General features: G+C 47.5%; 1 protein-coding gene across 3 annotated transcripts in view; it reads left to right on the top strand.

The window, feature by feature from the left end:
• The window catches only part of TMEM120B (transmembrane protein 120B), a 30,148-nt gene extending 12,964 nt beyond the window's left edge, over positions 1–17,184 (top strand). For 2 of the 3 annotated variants that reach the window (XM_083476466.1, XM_083476465.1), the window contains exons 2-12: positions 1,949–2,067; positions 3,431–3,547; positions 4,636–4,695; positions 6,674–6,769; positions 9,740–9,829; positions 11,092–11,157; positions 11,712–11,773; positions 12,949–13,041; positions 13,707–13,771; positions 15,527–15,595; positions 16,727–17,184. In XM_083476466.1, coding sequence (XP_083332592.1) covers positions 1,949–2,067; positions 3,431–3,547; positions 4,636–4,695; positions 6,674–6,769; positions 9,740–9,829; positions 11,092–11,157; positions 11,712–11,773; positions 12,949–13,041; positions 13,707–13,771; positions 15,527–15,595; positions 16,727–16,834 — 945 coding nt within the window. In that variant the 3' untranslated portion in view covers positions 16,835–17,184. Of the gene's footprint in view, positions 1–1,948; positions 2,068–3,430; positions 3,548–4,635; positions 4,696–6,673; positions 6,770–9,739; positions 9,830–11,091; positions 11,158–11,711; positions 11,774–12,948; positions 13,042–13,706; positions 14,054–14,441; positions 15,596–16,726 lie in introns of all 3 variants that reach the window. The other variant, XR_014519428.1, reaches the window with a different exon arrangement.
• The last annotated feature ends 1,395 nt before the right edge of the window (positions 17,185–18,579 follow it).

Below are 18,579 nucleotides of genomic sequence, written 5' to 3'. Positions count from 1 at the left end.
CCTCTGGAGATTGCTGGACTCCAGCTCCCACTGATTGAGGCTGATGGGAATCCAAGAACATCTGGGCAGCTGCATGTTCCCCATCCCTGCTTCACGTGGAGAAGCTTTTTCAATGAGCATTGAATAGGGGGCATTAAAAAAAAAAGTCTCCTAAAGTCATTGGACATGTCTTCCTATTCATTTAGCTATTTATTTATTCATTTATTCATGTGGTCATGGCCTCTTGGAGCGAAGTTGTCCTGGAGGGGCTTCTTCACCAGCTGCTCCAAAGGAACAGATGGTGGGTGCCGTGTGGGATTAGGGCTAAGTTGGAATGGGGTCAGAGGTGCTGGCCGAGCAAAGGGGGAAAGCGGCTTAGAGTGGATCCACGGGGGCTTTCTGGGGATTTTTGAGGGGTGGCGGCTGAGGAGGACATTTGTGTCCTATTTGGCATTTTGGGAAAGCGTGGCCGTCTTCCATAATCCATATTCATCTACAGTAGCCGCTCAAAATCCACTTTGATGGAGGAACGGGCTCAAGGCTTGCACTGGCCTTTGTGTTGGCCGTTGCCATCAAACTACAGCTGTAGCTACAAACAATTACGAAGGGCAGCGTCTCTGGGGGGTAGTTGGCGCATGAACGCATCTGATTATGCTGAATTATTTTTAATTAAATTTGTGTAGCATATCTGAAAGGCCACCCTCTTTCAGTCCCACTCAGGTGTTCAGATTAATGGCAGGGGACCCTCTTGGTTGCTCCACCTCTCTCTGAATCGGGGGCGGGCAGGAGAGGGCCTTTTCTGTGGCGGCCCCCACAGAGGTGCACCTCACATCTTCATTATAGAGCGTTTAAGTGAGGAATGAAGACACACCTCTCTACTGTGGCTTTTGTCACCTGAGCTGTATATTTCCAGTACCCACCTTATTTTTGTGATTGCAGGTTGTTTTAACCTGCTTTTGAGGTTGCGTTTTAACTGGGATCTGAGGGTGTAGGGTGGGTAATTAATGATAGCTGTCATTCAGACGCTGCCCTCCATCACAGAGCTGACATGGGCCCAGGCTTTTCAATGGAGCGGCAGCCTGGGCAGCAGCTGTCAGGTGAGGCAGCCCAGATCCCACCCCTCCATTAGGTGAGTTCTGCCTCATCCTATGAGCTCCTCTGGGGAGCTTTCCAGCTGCACAAAAATAGAGACAGAATTCCTCTTTGTGTGTGGCTTTCCCCAGGTTGGCTGACCTGGATGACATTTTGACCTTATTTTCCCCGATCCTTTAAATGCGAAATTTTAATCTTCAACTTTGTGCTTCTGTCCTGCCACTGCTGCTGCTTTTGGATTTGATTGTGCTGCTCCATTGTTTGTGAGTTGTCCTGGGACAGCTTTTTGGGCTCAGGAGAGGGAGAGGGCAGGATGTAAACACTTTAAATGAACTCTACAGTGCCCCTCCCCTCCGCCATTAAGCTGCTTTAGGGTTCTTTGCGGCTAGCTCTGTTTCTAAATTTATTGTTTTTTTAAAAAGTGGGGTGGAGTGCACTGTTTTGTCTTTGTTTTTAACACTGCTTTAACACTTTAATTCATAATGCTTCTTATGGATGCTTGGTCCTACAAGGCAGGTTAATATTAAATAAATAAGATACATTAAGTGACGTTACCCACTGAAATATGCATGTGGTCAGCGCTAAAGTTAGCTCTGCGTTGTGTTGCGTGCCTGGGAGGGTCATCATTCACAGGTACAGCACTGCTTTGCAAGCAGAAAATCACAGGCCTTGGAGCCAATAATGTCAGTGTAGGGACAGTACACTCAATGGTCTTAGCGCATGGCACTTTCTGAGGCCTTTCCAGGCGATTTAATGTGGAACTTTCCCCTTCCTGTGGAAGAAACTACATAACCTGAACATGTGGGTGTTCTGTTTGCGGATTGTCCCATTTTAATTTCCTGCCACTTAATGCATCCTTTTTGCTTATCTGTTGTAGGAAACTCACAAAGTCTACAGACAGAAGCTAGAGGAACTGAACAACTTGCAGGCCACCTGCAGCAGCTCCATACAGAAGCAGAAGCGGGGGCTGAAAGACTTGCAGAACAGCTTCCAAAGGTAATGGCAAAGCACAGCACTTGGTCACCTGTACGATTCTCTGCTTGAACTGGTAGCTGCCTGACCTGCTGCTTTGCCAGGTGGACGCAAGAATCCACCCGTCCCTGGCCAGTGTTACTGTGGTGTCAGGCAACTGACCAGTGGGCTGTTGTTGTTGTTGTTTGACTTTATTATCTGCCCCCCTGCCCCAGGTCCCAGGCCATTTTTAGTACAACATCAAAAACAGTTTAAAATCAATTACAATCTCAAAAATAGGATTGGGCCCTAAAAACATTCATCCCAGATGTCCAGGGCCAGGGTGGTGTCATGTTTAGAGCACACTTTTTCAATGTTGCATCCCCTGATGTTGTCGAACTACAACTCCCACCATCTCTCTAGCTAGCAGGGCCTAGTGCTCAGGGACGATGGGAGCTGTAGTCCCACAACACCCAGGGAACCCCAGGTTGAGGAAGGCTGGGTTAGAGTGCCGGATTAGGGCCTGGGAGACCCAAACTCCAGTTCCCGCTCGGACACGAAGCTGCCAGTAACCTTGGGCCAGTCACCAACCCTCAACCTAACCTAGCTCACAGGGTTGTTGTGGGGCTCGATTGAGGTGGGGGAGAGTTGTGTACACTGCCTTGACCTCCTTGGAGGAAAGGTGGAATATAAATGCATTAAAAATTAACAACAACAACAACAATTTATTTATACCCCGCCCATCTGGCTGGGCTTCTCCAGCCACTCTGGGGGGCTTCCAAAAAAATATTAAAATACAGTAATGCATCAAACATTAAAAGCTTCCCTAAACAGGGCTGCCTTCAGATGTCTTCTAAAAGTCTGGTAGTTGTTCTCTTTGACATCTGGTGGGAGGGCATTCCACAGGGCAGGTGCCACTACCAAGAAGGCCCTCTGCCTGGTTCCCTGTAACTTGGCTTCTTGCAGCGAGGGAACCGCCAGAAAGCCCTTAGCGCTGGACCTCAGTGTCCGGGCTGAACGATGGAGGTGGAGATGCTCCTTCAGGTATACTGGACCGAGGCCGTTTAGGGCTTTAAAGGTCAGCACCAACACTTTGAATGGCCAGGGTTAAGGGGTGCATCTTCAGAGTCCTATGAAACCCGCATAGTGAGGGTTCCTTGGGGTGTTGGGGATAATGCACTGCTGTGTGGAGGGTGCTCCACAATTTGGGGGCTGACACAGAGAATGCCATCCATAGCGTTCCTCCCCCCGAGCCCCCTGAGGGCAGTGGGGCTACCGGGAGGCCCCCTCTGCTGCTCTTCACACCCAAGAGGGGAAGGGGCCAGTTTTTCAGCTCTCTGGCTCCTGGGTCATCTGTTTTCAACTATCTGCATTTGTGTTCATCTTCTCTGCCCCCGCAACTTTGCAGATGCAAGCGTGACTGCAGCCTGGAAGAAGCGGAGCTCATACAACAAATCGGTAGCCAGATCAAAGAGCGGCAAAATGTTTTCTTCGACATGGAAGCCTATTTGCCAAAGAAGAACGGGTAGGTGCTTCCGTAAAACCGACATGCCCTCTTGTGTGAAGCCTGATCTCTTAAGGACACAAAGAGACATGCTTTTCTTAAAGAGATGGAAGCATGTGACTCCTCTTGTGGGAATCCACTCTGCACGCTCTCAGGGGCCGGCCTGCCAGCCTCTTGGCACAGAGTGAAACGTTTGCCTGGGAATGCCTGGCTCAGAAGCTGAATGCCGGCCGTGTGTCACATTCACGCACATAGTTTCCAGCGTTAATCTTGGTGAGGTGATGCCTCTGGAGAACAATCCTGGGAATCTATTATTAGCAGAGGAGGAGAAAGGTCCAGTGACAGAGAGGAGGGGGAGCCTTTTATTCCCCCTGCCCTGAGCAGAGGAGAAATTTAAATCTGGGCCAGGACTGCAGAGATTTGTCTGTTTTAGTTATTAAATTTATATACTGCCTTTTGCCAAAAGGGCCACAGGGCCACTCACAGCATGCAAAACGAATGCCACTGCGTAACATGATATCTGTGCAACATGAATTGTAATCCGGCCACATCTGAATGGCTGCAGGTTAGCCACCTCTAAGAAAGATAATAAAACAAAATTCAACGGTAATGAAATCATAAGGCCAGCACATCAGCCCCAGCAGAAGCAGCAGTAAAACAGACTTAATTGAGGTCAAGAGCTGCTTACCTGTTATTTACACAAAGGACCCCCAGAAGTGACAGAATTTTGAATCAGGATTGCAGAGTTAAGTCTGTTAGGCTAACCGATGGACAGTGACATTTATAAACGTCTACTTGGAAGTAAGCCCCATTGGGTTCAGTGGGGCTTACATCCAGGTAAGTGTATAGGGTTGCTTCTGAGCTTGTGCTGACTACAGTTTGAGAAGGTCGCACGAAGAGGGATTTGTGACCTCTGCACGTTGTGGCAAAAGCAGAGGAAGCTGTCATCTGAACATCTGGCGATAAGATTCTGGTGGAGTCTTTCGTTCAGCTCATGCCTCGCTACAAATGCAGCTGAAATGGGTGATCTGGGGCTGAAACGACAACCAACAAATGAAAAAAGAGTTACCCCTGTGAAGGCCTGATGTGTTTTGCCCTTTTCCTTGCAGTTTGTACTTAAATCTCGTGCTGGGGAACGTGAATGTCACTCTTCTAAGCAATCAGGCCAAGTAAGTTGTTTGTCTTCTATGACTCTCTGAGCTGCTTTGCGTGACACGGTGAGCCAAATTAAGGGCTCCTCCAGACTGGCTTTCTGTTTTGTTTTGCCGCTTTATTCTGCCACGTGTCACACCACGCAGTGACAGTGTTTGAGTGGTGCGTTTATACTGGGCCATCCACTTACCACCCTGCAGTCTTTCCCCAATGCTCCTGCTGTCTTGCTGGGCTGGGGGGCTCTTGAGCTATAGTGCAACAACAACAAAATCCTCAGAACATTTGTGGTGTAAAAAGTTACAGGATTTCAACAGGAAACTTCAGGACATGGACGTGGGTGGAAATGAAGCAGTAAATCTGCCTCAAAGCCTTTGCAGGTGCAGAGAGTATTGAACGCATAACTGGCCCAATGCCATCAGGAGCATCACAAGTGCATAACAAAATGAATGTTGCCCTATGGCTCAGCAAGACCCTGTAAATGCGTTTGGGCTCCCAGATAGGAGCTCACAACTGCTTTGCTCCTCCTGGTCGGGGAGCTCTGGCCTGCAGGCCTGACTAGACCAATCATCCATTTGGGGCAAGCCACCCTCTTATTTCCTGTATCTGTTGTGTGATGTTGCTTGTGGAAAATTTCAAGTTGCAGCTTCAAAGGAAGAACCAGGAGCATGCTCTCGATTCTTCCTTTGCAGCCAAAATTCAGCACACATTGAATCCAGCCCCTGACTAGTGACAGAAAATGGTGCCCCCCGCCAAAGATTCAAGCTCTGGCTTGATTGGTTTAAGCACTAGTTTGGTGAAGCCATAAGTTGTCCCATAGTTGATCAAACAAACCATGGTTTCCCCTCAGCTGCTGTTGCCTCCTGCGTTTGTAAACTGGTGAGAATCTGGTGCCAGGTAGGCAAATAAACCATGGTTAAGAAGGGGAGAAGAGTTCTCATGCAGTGCCCAGCCTTATTTATTTATTTATTTATTTATTTAAAAATAATATTTAATAGTCATTTTCAGAATTGTAAGAAGAAGAAAAAAAACATTAAAAAGCAACACTGTAATAGACAAGGGGGGAAAAGGCAAAAACACAAAAAACAATACAACAATACAGCAAAAAGATAAAAAGAAAAAAGAAAACAACACAAATCCCAGATTACATATCTAAAACTTCCATTTGCTTGTTTCATTGACTTCCTCACACCTCCCTTTTGTATCCTAGTTTAATTAGTTATTTCAGCAAATTCTTTCCATCTTTCTCAATTTTTGTTAAAAAATTTATCCTAACCTAGTTTATTCTAATAATTAACTCAACCAATCCTTTCCATCTTTCCCCATATTCTATTATTCACATTACCTTAATTATTTTAACCTTATCTTACCCTAAAACACCTTAAAGCTTGAATCTTAGTTATCAAATATACATTACTCCTGATATCATTTCAGTGCTCAGCCCTATTGAAAGCAAACCAAGATTTGTAAGCCAACAACAAACTGTAGCACTAAATTGTGGCTTGTTAGCAACCACAGTTAAATTGCTGGGTAGAGTTTGAATATAATGTTAAGCCGTGCTATTAGAAAACATCACTTCATAATTCACGGTTTAGCATTATGTGTGAACCAGATCAATGGCCTTGGCCCAGTATACGTGAAGGAGCGTCTCCACTCCCATTGATCAACCCGGACACTGAGCTCCAGTTCTGAGGGCCTTCTGGCATTTTCCTCACTGTGAGAAGTGAAGTTACAGGGAACCAGGCAGAGGGCCTTCTCGACAGTGGCACCCGCCCTGTGGAATGCCTTCAGGTGTCAAGGAGATAAGTAGCTATACAACTTTCAGAAGAAATCTGAAGGCAGTCCTGCATTAGGAAGTTTTTAGTGCTTGATGTTTTACTATGTTTTTATATGTGTCGGAAGCCGCCCAGAATGGCTGGGGAAGCAGGCCAGACAGGTGGGGTATAAATAATAAAATTATTACTATTATTATTCCCTGATTTAATCCTTTTGCTCCAGGTTTGCCTACAAAGACGAGTATGAAAAATTCAAACTGTACTTGACAATAATCTTATTCCTTGGAGCAGTAGCTTGCCGATTCGTTCTTCATTACCGGTAAGACTTCATCTTTGTTTGCTGAGCAACATTATCCTTTTTTACCATGAAGTGGATTTGAAGTGGCTCTGCTTGCAAGCAAATCTGGACTCCACTCAATGTGAACAAAAAGCATCATTTGTTGACTGCTGCTTCTGCAAGTTAATCCAGTCCTGCTGCAGATTTTCTCCCTACATACACAAAAGTTCTCTGTCGCTGGAGAGACACTTCCCCTGTAATACTTTGCAAATGTTCTAGGTGCACACTGGGTTCATATGTGACACTGGTCGGGCTTGTGAGATCTAGGAGCTGCCCGCTGCTCGTAAGGGGGACGGCCATAGCTCCGTGGTAGAGCCTGTGGAAGGTCACAGGTTCAATCCCTGACAGCCTCTCCAGTTAAAAGGATCAGAGAAAGGTGTTTGCCTGGGAGCTTAGAGAACTGTTTTCCAGCAAGCGTAGATAGATACCAGGGAAACGTTGTGCTGAGACCTGCAACAGAACATCACAGTGTGGATTACTTCTGTAGAGAGCTTGTAAGGCTACAGTTCTGCACCCTTTTAACCTGAGTATAAGCCCCATTGAACTCGCTGGGACTTAAGTTCTGAGCAGACATGCCTAGGATTGCCCAGTCAGCCTGCTGTGTCCTCCAGCACTCTCCCTTTCCCATCCTGTCTGGTTTCCCACTGTTTTCGCCCTCCCCTTGTCGTTCAGCGTGTTGTGGCTGCTGACCATGCGTGGCTCTCATTGGGTTGTCTTTGTGGTTTCTACCTTAGAATTGTTTTTCCTCTTCTTCCAAAGCGTTTCTGTAGTTGTTCTTACCTTGGGGTTCCCCTGAGTCAACAAATATCTCCCTCTTGTGCACAGGAGGTGCTGTTTTAATGTCACTCTCCCTCTATTTCCAGTCTTCAGGGGGAATGAGTGGGCTAAAATAGTTCTTTAAAATTAGCTGCCAAGTGGGTAAATGGATGTGTTATCAAGCATCTTCTTCCTTTAACTATAAGATTGGTGGTGTCAAAATGCCTTTTCCTGCAAGGCTGCTTTGCCACCCGTTCTACCAGAAATCCTGGCAAAATGTTGAGGGTCCCCATATTCCCAGAAAGCAATTTGAAATTGATTGCCCCACAGTGAGGTTGTCAAAAGTTTGTTGTTGCCTACCTCGTCGTGCAAACTTGGCCATTGTTGTGATGCTTTCCGCTGACTTCGAGGCTCACCGCCACCAGTATGGCTTTTCCAGTTGATTGGATTTATCGAGATCTAATGGAATCCTTTCGCTGAATTAGTCCTGAGGCGCCTCTGCAAATTGGATCATGTGCATCTCCTCTGGCCCAAAGGCCTTTCCCTCGGATGGAATTAGCGCTGCATTTGCAAACTTGTCTGCCTGCGTGGGAGCTTTGTGTCAGCGAGTTCCTAAGTGGAGTCCCTTAAACTACGTGGCTCTGCTTTGCCCTCTTCCTTCAAACCTTGGTGAGGGGTGTGTGCCAAAAGTGGGCCTCACACTCCTGGGAAGACCCTTAACACAGCGACTGCGGGACAATTTTAGAGAGCAGATTTGGTTCAGCCATATTGGAAAACAGCACTGTGACATCTCTTTGCTTGGGTATTGTTTACAGTGGGGATTCCCTTCATTTGTGAAATTGGGCCCTTTCTGCTCTGTAAATTCAAAGCAGCACCCTACACTTTAAACAGGCATGGCTTTGTCTGGGAATCCTGGGAGTGAGTTTGTTTAGGTTGCTGAGAGTTGTTAGGAGACGCGGCAGCTAAAAAAGCCAATGCAATTCTGGGCTGCATCAATAGGAGTATAGCATCTAGATCAAGGGAAGTAATAGTGCCACTGTATTCTGCTCTGGTCAGACCTCACCTGGAGTACTGTGTCCAGTTCTGGGCACCACAGTTCAAGAAGGACACTGACAAACTGGAACGTGTCCAGAGGAGGGCAACCCAAGTGGTCAAAGGCCTGGAAACGATGCCTTATGAGGAACAGCTAAGGGAGCTGGGCATGTTTAGCCTGGAGAAGAGGAGGTTAAGGGGTGATATGATAGCCATGTTCAAATATATAAAAGGATGTCACATAGAGGAGGGAGAAAGGTTGTTTTCTGCTGCTCCAGAGAAGCGGACACGGAGCAATGGATCCAAACTACAAGAAAGAAGATTCCACCTAAACATTAGGAAGAACTTCCTGACAGTAAGAGCTGTTCGACAGTGGAATTTGCTGCCAAGGAGTGTGGTGGAGTCTCCTCCTTTGGAGGTCTTTAAGCAGAGGCTTGACAACCATATGTCAGGAGTGCTCTGATGGTGTTTCCTGCTTGGCAGGGGGTTGGCACAGGCCATGACAAAAACAGTTGCTATATAAAGCTTTTCAAATTAACCATAATGCCTTAGTCTGGGCTTCTAGTAGACTGAGGTTTTCCAAGTATGAGAATTGGAGTTGACGAGAGTATGTGTGCACCTTTGTTGGTATCTTTCCACATAAGCTTAAAGGTAAAGGTAAAGGTACCTCGACTGTTAAGTCCAGTCGTGGCCGACTCTGGGGTTGTGGTGCTCATCTCGCTTTACTGGCTGAGGGAGCCGGCGTACAGCTTCCGGGTCCTGTGGCCAGCATGACTAAGCCGCTTCTGGCGAACCAGAACAGCACACAGAAACGCCGTTTACCTTCCCACCGGAGTGGTACCTATTCATCTACTTGCACTTTGACGTGCTTTTGAACTGCTAGGTTGGCAGGAGCAGGGACCGAGCAACTGGAGCTCACCCCGTTGCGGGGATTCGAACCACTGACCTTCTGATCGGCAAGCCCTAGGCTCTGTGGTTTAGACCACAGCACCACCCGCATCCCTCCACATCAGCTTATAAAGCAGCTGATTATTTACAAGATCAGAACCTCAGTATTAGTTACCTAAGATTACTCTTTACTTTCGCCTTAGTTGATGAGTTTTGAAGCGTGTGTACTTGATCAATGAAGTTGGAAACTCTTACCATTTTTTAATATTCTTGCAGGGTGACGGATGAAGTGTTCAACTTCCTCTTAGTTTGGTATTACTGCACACTGACAATAAGGGAGAGCATTCTCATCAGCAATGGCTCAAGGTAGGTTGAGGGGATATATCCATAAATTGCCTAAGGCAGACCGCGATGACAGCTTCCCTCAGGGGTATATCGCAGGTGAAACTGCTGCCTCCTGAGTCCCTCTGCTACAAGCGCCCAGCGCGCCAAAGGAGAAACATGCTTCAGCCATTGCTGGAGGCAGAGGTGCTCAAGAACGGCAGCAGCTTCTCCAGCGATATACTGCTGGGTGAAACCACCATCTCTGTCTGCCGCTCATACCGGCAGAGGGAGAAACAGGCGCGGATACAGCTTGTTCCTCCCTCTGCTTCTTTAATTTGCCCGTTTTAGGAGTACACCACTGCCCTCGCCTCAGCCAAGCAGTTTTATGGAGCCCCCACTTGCCACCGGCACACATGTGTCGGGGGACGGCCTCTGTGAAACGGCTTTGATGAGGGGTGCACGGTTGCCGCTGCCATCAGCCAAGCAGTTAACGGAGCCCTGTTTATCAGTACAAAATGGTAGGATAAGACAGTCTGAATTGATAGCTTAACTCCATTTGTGCGCTCTTAATTATGCCCACTAGTTACAAACTTCCTATGTTTATTTTCCGAGATAAAGTACATCAGAAAAAGGTAAGAACAGAGAGGACGAGTTAACTGCATATAGACTCCAAACTGTGTTACAAACTGTATAATTAATAAAACCATACCAAACAGCATGAAAAATGTCAGGGAACAGATATTTTGTATACGTTATGCATTAGATTTAGGTGTCCACAAAATGTCTTGCATTGCCCCCGACTTTGGCCCTCTTCAGGTGTTCCAGCTGTGCTAAAACTTAACATGCAAGGGGAGGGGGCTGAGATCAAGAAGCCTGGCTGGGCTGTGCAAAACCCTCTGGCTTCTGTTTCCATTTTCCTCCACAAGTTGGAGGGCGAATGTCTGACACAGGGAGACTTCTGTGCCCATAGGGCCTTCCTGCATGATTTAGAACCTTGCTTTTCCCGGGTTCCACACTCTGCAGGGAACTTCCATGGCTGCAGGAGAGTCTCCCGTTCCTGGAAGGCGGTCAGAATGGAGACGGAGGTGTGGCGCTAGCTCTCATTCCCACGTTTCCCCATTGTGAGTGAAGTTGATGCTAAGCTAGTACACCTCAAGAGGGCTTATAGGTTCATATGCAACACGTTTGTTTGCTAGCCTGTGTCCCATACAGGGAAGCTGTGATCTGGCAGCCACTCCCTTCTGCGTTTTCCTCGGTTTAATGTGTGAAAGTGCACACATTAAAGGTGTTCTTTTTCTTCCCAGGATTAAGGGCTGGTGGGTATCTCATCATTACGTTTCTACGTTTCTATCTGGTGTGATGTTAACATGGTAAGTTTCTCCATTTCTCCATAGCTTAAATGTTTGAAATCAGCAGAGTGCTATAGTTTGAATGCACAATATATAATAGGGTTGTAGGATAAATGAGTCCCCGTATTAAAAACGTGCATTTAGACTTCTGAATGTCATGCTGTCCAGCCTTTCGTGGACCACTGAACTTCAGAGGTTGCTGGGAGGGATCATGTCTGATCCTCCCATTTGAAGTAACTCTGTAATGAGTAAGTTAATGAGCCAGGATGCTGGGGTGGGTTAGCCCTCTTCTGCTAACTTTCCATGTATTCTGTCCCTCCCCCCCCCCCAAGACATGGGATGCAGGCGACCTCTGACACCTGCAGCCTGCTTCAGTCCAGTCCAGGGTAGACTGTGCTATGGGATACCTTCTGCCTTTGTGGAAATGAATGAAGGAAATTCCGCCCTGCATTAGGCTGGCTTGGATGCGTTTGTTTAATTTCCTATATTGGGGTACAGAAGGGCACTGTGTGTGTGTGTGTTGAAAACATCACTTCTGTTTTCTTTTGTCTTCCTCCCCCTCCCTACTCAAACAGGCCAGATGGTCTCATGTACCAAATGTTCCGCAATCAGTTTTTAGCATTTTCAATTTTTCAGAGTAAGTATGCTTTCAGTATCTGTATTAAAACACAGTGTTTTCTTGTCTGCACCCTATCTGGAGTAATGCTTTGAATGCTGCAAGCTGTGCAGCAGATTTCAGTGCGGGGAGAGCAGTGAGCATTTTACTGAAACCGGGAAGGGTCACAAACTGGCCGCCTTAGGCAAGCTCCCACCAGTAAGCACTGACAGTGTCCCAGGAAAGAGAAGTTACATTTTAGGGATTTTATTGGCATTGTAAGCCAGTGGATGGCTCGGATACAGCCTTCAGGACATGGGCAAACTAAGGCCCATGGGCCAGATCAGGCCCAATTGCCTTCTGGATCCGGCCCATGGACGGTCCAGGAATCGCTGTGTGGATCGCCAGCGTGTCCGTTCTTTTCCTCTCCCTCACACGGCGGCGGCACCTCCTCCCTCCTCCTGGCTTCTCCCTGCCCTGCCTAGAGGAGGAAGGGGGCTGGGCTTTGTTGGTGCCAGCAGCAGCAGCGCTTGAGCGGTTGCCATTTTAAGCAGCCCCTCTGGAGCCCTTTCGTGTGCCGCTCATCATCCCTCTGCCACCGCCAGCCCCTGCCGCTTGCAAGACACAGGTAAGCAGCCACCAGGGCTTGTCCGGTGCTGTGGAGAAGGGAGGGGAGAGTTGAGGGGGTGGCCTCCCCCCAAGGTCTGAGGGACAGTGGACCAGCCCCTGCTGAAAAAGTGTGCAGGCTCCTGCTTTAGGACAAGCTCAAATTAAATGCAAAGTAAAGCTCCTCCCTCCCTCCTCCTGGCTTCTCCCTGCCCTGCCTAGAGGAGGAAGGGGGCTGTGCTTTATTGGTGCTGAACAAAGGATGGCTGGAGCAATGTGGTTTTCTTAGGGGGTGTACAAATTGTAGAGTGGCAAATTTGGAACGTGCAGGAGGAGAGCATTTAAAAGGGGACGGGCCATAGCTCACGGGTAGAGTATCTGCTCTGCATACAGACAGTCCCTGGTTCAGTTCCTGGCATCTCCAGCTAGATCTGGGAGAGACCCCTGTCCGAAACCCTGGGGAGCTGCTGCCAGTCAAAGAAGACAGTATGGAGCTGGATGGAACAAGGATGTGAGATGGTGTAAGGCAGCTCTCTGTGTTCCTGAGCATGCCACACTTTACAGGTACCTGCAACCCTGCCAAGTAAAGCAATTCCTTTTATTTCTTCCAGGTTGCGTCCAGTTTCTACAATACTACTATCAAAGTGGCTGCCTTTACAGACTCCGTGCATTAGGGGAAAGAAACCACTTAGATCTCACAGTGGGTGAGTCGTGTCTCTTGTTCGTCACATCAGTTTATTTGAAGGTGCAGTGTGTTGCTAGCGCCTGCTGGCACCTGTTAGGCTGTTCCCCCACCTGCCAGCCCCGGAGAAATTAACTGCAATTGCTGATGGAACACAGAGGATGCCTTTTTGAATGGCTTGACATGAGAATGAACCCAATGTTGTCCTTTATGCCTGGATGGTGATTTTGGATTCACTTTCATTGAGGAAATAAGCAAAAAGGCTTTAAACTTGGAAATAATGTTTTCAAAGTGGATTTATGTCTCTCTCTGCTGAAAAGATCTAAGAGGGAGATACAAGATTCCCCCTCATATAATCTGTCTTCTGAAAAATCTGTACTATGTGCTTGCAGTTCCAGAGTCATGCTAGCCTTTCGTTTTCATCAACGGAAGCAGCAATTTCAGCTTCCTTAGGTCAGGCTACCTCTTCAAAGTACTTAAGAAACTTTATATTAAAATTGGCCTTCACCAACCCCCCCAGATGGCTTGGACTACAGCTCGGCCCCCGGCAGCATCACAGCCCTGTTGTAGTCCAAACACCGGGAGAATATCAGGATGGTGACAGCTTATTTAAACACCAATATTTGTAGGTGCTTTATGCGAGAGACATTGGTGTATAACTTGACTGCGCTTTTTCCTTCTTCCCAGAGGGATTTCAGTCTTGGATGTGGCGAGGGCTGACCTTTCTGCTCCCCTTCTTGTTCTTTGGGCATGTAAGTTGGACACCAGAGCTTTGTTCACCCGTGCGTTGCCAGAAGATAAGGAGAAACCAAAGAGAGTGGTAGTTTGCTGTTCATTGTAACCCGTGTAGGCAAGGTTGTCTGTTCAGCTTCATTCATTCTATGAAGCTGCATTCCCCAGATGCCCACTTGACCACTTCGATCTGCTGAAGTGGCTCCGCTACAACTGCTTATGCAATACCTGTTCTGCATTGGTTTTTTTAAAAATAGATATTTAGTGTAGCAACAGCCACAGTTTGGAACTCCCTGCTTACCGTATTTTTCGCCCTATAAGATGCACTTTTCCCCCTCCAAAAATGAAGGGGAAGTGTGTGTGCGTCCTATGGGGCGAATGCAGGCTTTCACTGAAGCCTGGAGAGCGAGGGGGGTCGGTGCGCACCGACCCCTCTCGCTCTCCAGGCTTCAAGAAGCTATCCCCCACCTCCATCTACCTGCCAGAGACCCAGCTCTCCCAGGGCTAGCGGAGACCTTGCCGGCACACAGAAGCTTGGGGCACGCTGCACTCCGCACGCCCCAAGCTTCGGGATTAGCACAGCGCACCTGGGGGGGAAATAATTCCCCCCCCCTTTATTTCCCCCCCAAAAAACTAGGTGCGTCCTATGGGCCGGTGCGTCCTATGGGGCGAAAAATACGGTATTTACAGTACACCAGGGAAGCACTTTCACTGCACTCATTTTCATTTAGGTTTTTTGAAAAAAAAATGTTTAGAATTTTTTTTTACCAACCACCAAAACACAAACAGTGAAACCCCCCAGGCGGCTGATACATTGGGTATACAATATTCAATAATATTCATTATTCAATAATATTCATTATTCAATAATATTCAGTATTCAATAATAACATATTCAAATCAACCTTATGTACACTTTTCATTTAGGTAAGCCTACCCAGATATATGGTGTGCTGACAGGTGTTTTTATCTGGCTTTTAGCTCATTATTGATTTTATTTAGTTTCTAATGTTTAAAATAGTTTTTATTGATAATTTCATTTTTTTTCATTATTTTTGTAATCGGTTAAGTTTTTTAGAATCAAGCAGTGTATCAATTTTATAAAATAAAAATAACATCCAACATAAGTACAGGCAGCGACCCAAAAACATGTCACTAAAAGGGCGTAACAGGGGTGGCGAGGTGCGCTTATATGCACTCTGCCAACACGTATGGGGCCGGGGAACAGAACCCCACGCAAAGTGGTCTTTGACTGTCCTCCACTGCAAGTACCTCCCCCTTGCACTGGGCCTATCCAATCAGACGTCCGTCTACTCTGATTGACAGTCACACCAAGTCTTGTGCACAAAAAGCCTTTCCCATCAGCTGATCCTTCTTCCTCAGCCTTTGCCAACCTCCAGACATTTTGCACTTCAACCACCTCCCACCAGCCCCAGCCAGAGACCTCTGGAGGGCCCCCATTTGGCGAAGGCTGTTGTAAGTGGAGCTGCCACAGACCGAATCCAGAACCTTGTCTAAGCAAAGCTGTTGTTCTGCCTCAGAGCTCTCCGTGGTTCTTCATTCTGACCAGTGTAAGAGGAAACTAACGTGAACATGATCCTCAAGCCCTTTGTTTGCTTCAGTGTCCTCTAGTGCTCGCGGATGCCAATTTAGGCATCTACGAGGTCTAAAATTAGTGCTTCTGGATCTTCACTAAGAATAACTGCTTAGCTTTCTGCAAGGTTAGCAGATTCTTTCTCAAGTCTTCCTTTCTTCTTTCCCTCCCTTTCCTTAAGTTTTGGCAGCTCTACAATGCTATCACACTTTTTGAACTGTCAAGACATAAGAAATGTAAAGAATGGCAAGTAAGTGGTTTTCCCCCTCAAGTACCAATCAAAATCTCGGCAAACGGGGAGGGGGGCATTGATTGAATCCCCTTATATCAGCTGGGAAAAGGTAGCAGATGGAGAAGATGAGAAAGTAGCTATCCACATTTTATTACCCATGGATATCTTGTGTTCGATGCGGGTGGCGCTGTGGGTTAAACCACAGAGCCTAGGACTTGCCGATCAGAAGGTCGGCGGTTCGAATCCCCGTGACTGAGCTCCCGTTGCTCCATCCCTGCTTCTGCCAACGTAGCAGTTCAAAAGCATGTCTATGTACAAGTAGATAAATAGGTACCGCTCCGGCGGGAAGGTAAACGGCGTTTCTGTGTGCTGCTCTGGTTCGCCAGAAGCGGCTTAGTCCTGCTGGCCACATGACCCGGAAGCTGTACGCCAGCTCCCTTGGCCAATAAAGCGAGATGAGCACCGCAACCCCAGAGTCGGCCACAACTGGACCTAATGGTCAGGGGTCCCTTTACCTTTACCTTATCTTGTGTTACTGTGAAAGGTGCAAAGCCAACAGCCACCATGGCTCGGTTCTGCCTTCGCAGGTTGAGGCAGGAAGTGCCTATTCTGAAGCCACGGTGGCGGGGGGGGGTACTCTGGTGTCTTGCATGTGAGGGATTCCCACAGGAATCTGGCTGACCACTTAGAGAACAGGATACTGGACTAGATGGGCAGTTGGCCTGATCTAGCAGGTTCTTCTTAAGTTCTTATGTACTCATACAAGTGATCTTGCAGTAGAGAAAGGAAGCTGTATGTGCCATTCTAGTAATGGCTAGTTCTCAATACACTTAGCTGCTTTAGCTGGCAGCTAATTCTTAATAGGGTTAACCTATTTAAGGGGTAGCCAACCTGGTGCCCTCCGGGTATTGTGGACTACAAGTCCCATCATACCCAGCCAGCATGGCCCAGTGGTCAGGGATGATGGGAGTTTTAGTCCATAACCTCTGGAAGGCACCAGGTTGGCTATCCCTGGCCTATTTCACCGTATCCTTATTGAGACAGCCTTAAAGGTTTTCCCGTGGGCTGCAAGAATGTCCTCATATAACGTCTGCCAAGTGCATAGGTTTGAGTTTGATTTTTTAAAATTTTTCTCCTGGTCCCATCTAGGTTTTTGTGCTTGCACTCACATTTCTGGTGCTCTTCCTTGGAAACTTCCTCACCACCCTGAAAGTTGTGCACGCTAAATTTCAGAAGAACAAAATGAAGAAATTGTGAAGACAGAAAGTCGTGCATGCTGGATGCTAGAGGTCTGGTTTCATTTTTTCCTCTGCTGTGATTAGACTCATGTTCCAGACAGTCCTCCTGCTTCACCAGTGGCCCTGCAATAAGGGAACCATGGAGGGAATTCCACCTGCGCTATACTGTGAAGTCTTCCTCATCAGACTTGCGAGTGCTTGCGCTCTCCAGCTGGTAACTGGACTATTTATATTTAATTTAATCCAAAGCCCCTCTGGCCTTTGCTGGGATATAGCCATGAGGTTGATCCATTCTAGGAAGAAGATGGATTCTCAGGAGAGAACAAAAAAGAGATGAACTATTCGGGAATAAAGCAAACTTTGATTAAATACTCTCTTTAAAGTTCCTGGTATTGGATCATGAAGGTTGTCTCTCATGGGGCCAAGTGCTGAGTACTGCTTTTTTTCAGAGCCCATCTTGGAAGCTGATAAGGCAGCCTGGTTACCCCCCCCCCATGTTTTGGACCACACTTCCCACTATCCCTGACCTTTGGTCAGTCTGGCTGTGGTTGATGGGAGTTGTAGTCCAACAACAGCTAGAGGGCATCAGGTTGGTGAAGGCTGGAGGGCAGGGGGAGCCAATCTGTTGCTAGACCCCCCCACCTGTTCTTCACTTGCAACCAACTGAAAATGTTTTCAGTGGGCACATCTGTTTGGGGGCAGTGTGTGTGTGTTGGGGGGGGGTACTCTTCACTGTAACCTATTCCAGCTAGACTAGACACAGGAAGAAAACTTGATTGAAATCCAGTGGATGATACCCTAATTTTTCATTAGCGTTGTTGATATGAAGGTTGAATGAATGTTTCAGCATTCAGATCTGTTGAGAAAGGGGGAGGAAGAAGAAAAGGTGGCAAATAAAGAGGAGCTGCCTCAATTCTTTCCCCTGTCTCAGTTTGTGACACGTCATCAAACTATATACATGCAGTGCTGGCTCTGCCATGAGGCAGAGTGAGGCAGCTGCCTCAGGTGGCCAATGCTGGAGTCTGTTCGGCTTCTATATGTGGGATGGGGAAGGGGGCGCCGTCTTATCATTGAGCAGCAAGGGCTGGCTCTGTATACATCCTTAGTTTAAAATGCATTTTAACGCTGGCTCTGGGTGTTGCGAAAGGGTTGCGAGGTGAACACTGACAGCGTGGCTCCTTGGTCATTTTGCAAAAGTGCCAAACCATTGAGAACAGAAAACTTGGAAGGTCGTCTGATTAAGAAAGCAAGTCGCAAGGGGGAAAGACCAAAGGAGCTGCTGGCGTGCATTTAGGGGCTTGTGGATAGGTTGGTAGGGGCAAAGTGTACCCTCGGTGGACAGGATGAGAAGCCACTGGTTAAATAATAGGCAGGTAGATGGAGGTGGGGGAGAGGAAACAGGTCAGTAGCAGAGCTGAAGGCTTCCTCCTCCAGGACATTTTCTCAGGATTCTTTTTTTCAGTGTTGCTGTTGTTGTTGACAGCCAGTTTTTAATGGGAGACATCTTTTGAACTGTGAGCCAGCAATATTGGCTTGGTTCAGTCCCACATAAGCAGAGGCACTGACCAGGTTTGTTAACTCTCCCCGTGGGTTTACAGAGGCCCTTGCACCCAATCTACTCTCCCCCATATGGCTGTTTCATGGCTGCCATTATCTGAGTGGCTGTTCGAAGGCAGGAGTGGCAAAACTATGACCCTCTCTGCCTATTACTGCTTCCATCAGACCTGACCACTGATCATGCTGGCTGGGGCTTAGGGGAGCTGG

The sequence above is a fragment of the Podarcis liolepis genome (assembly GCF_965112155.1).
Source record: "Podarcis liolepis genome assembly, chromosome: 15".
NCBI lineage: Eukaryota > Metazoa > Chordata > Lepidosauria > Squamata > Lacertidae > Podarcis > Podarcis liolepis.
This window is presented reverse-complemented; position numbering and strand designations above follow the sequence as displayed.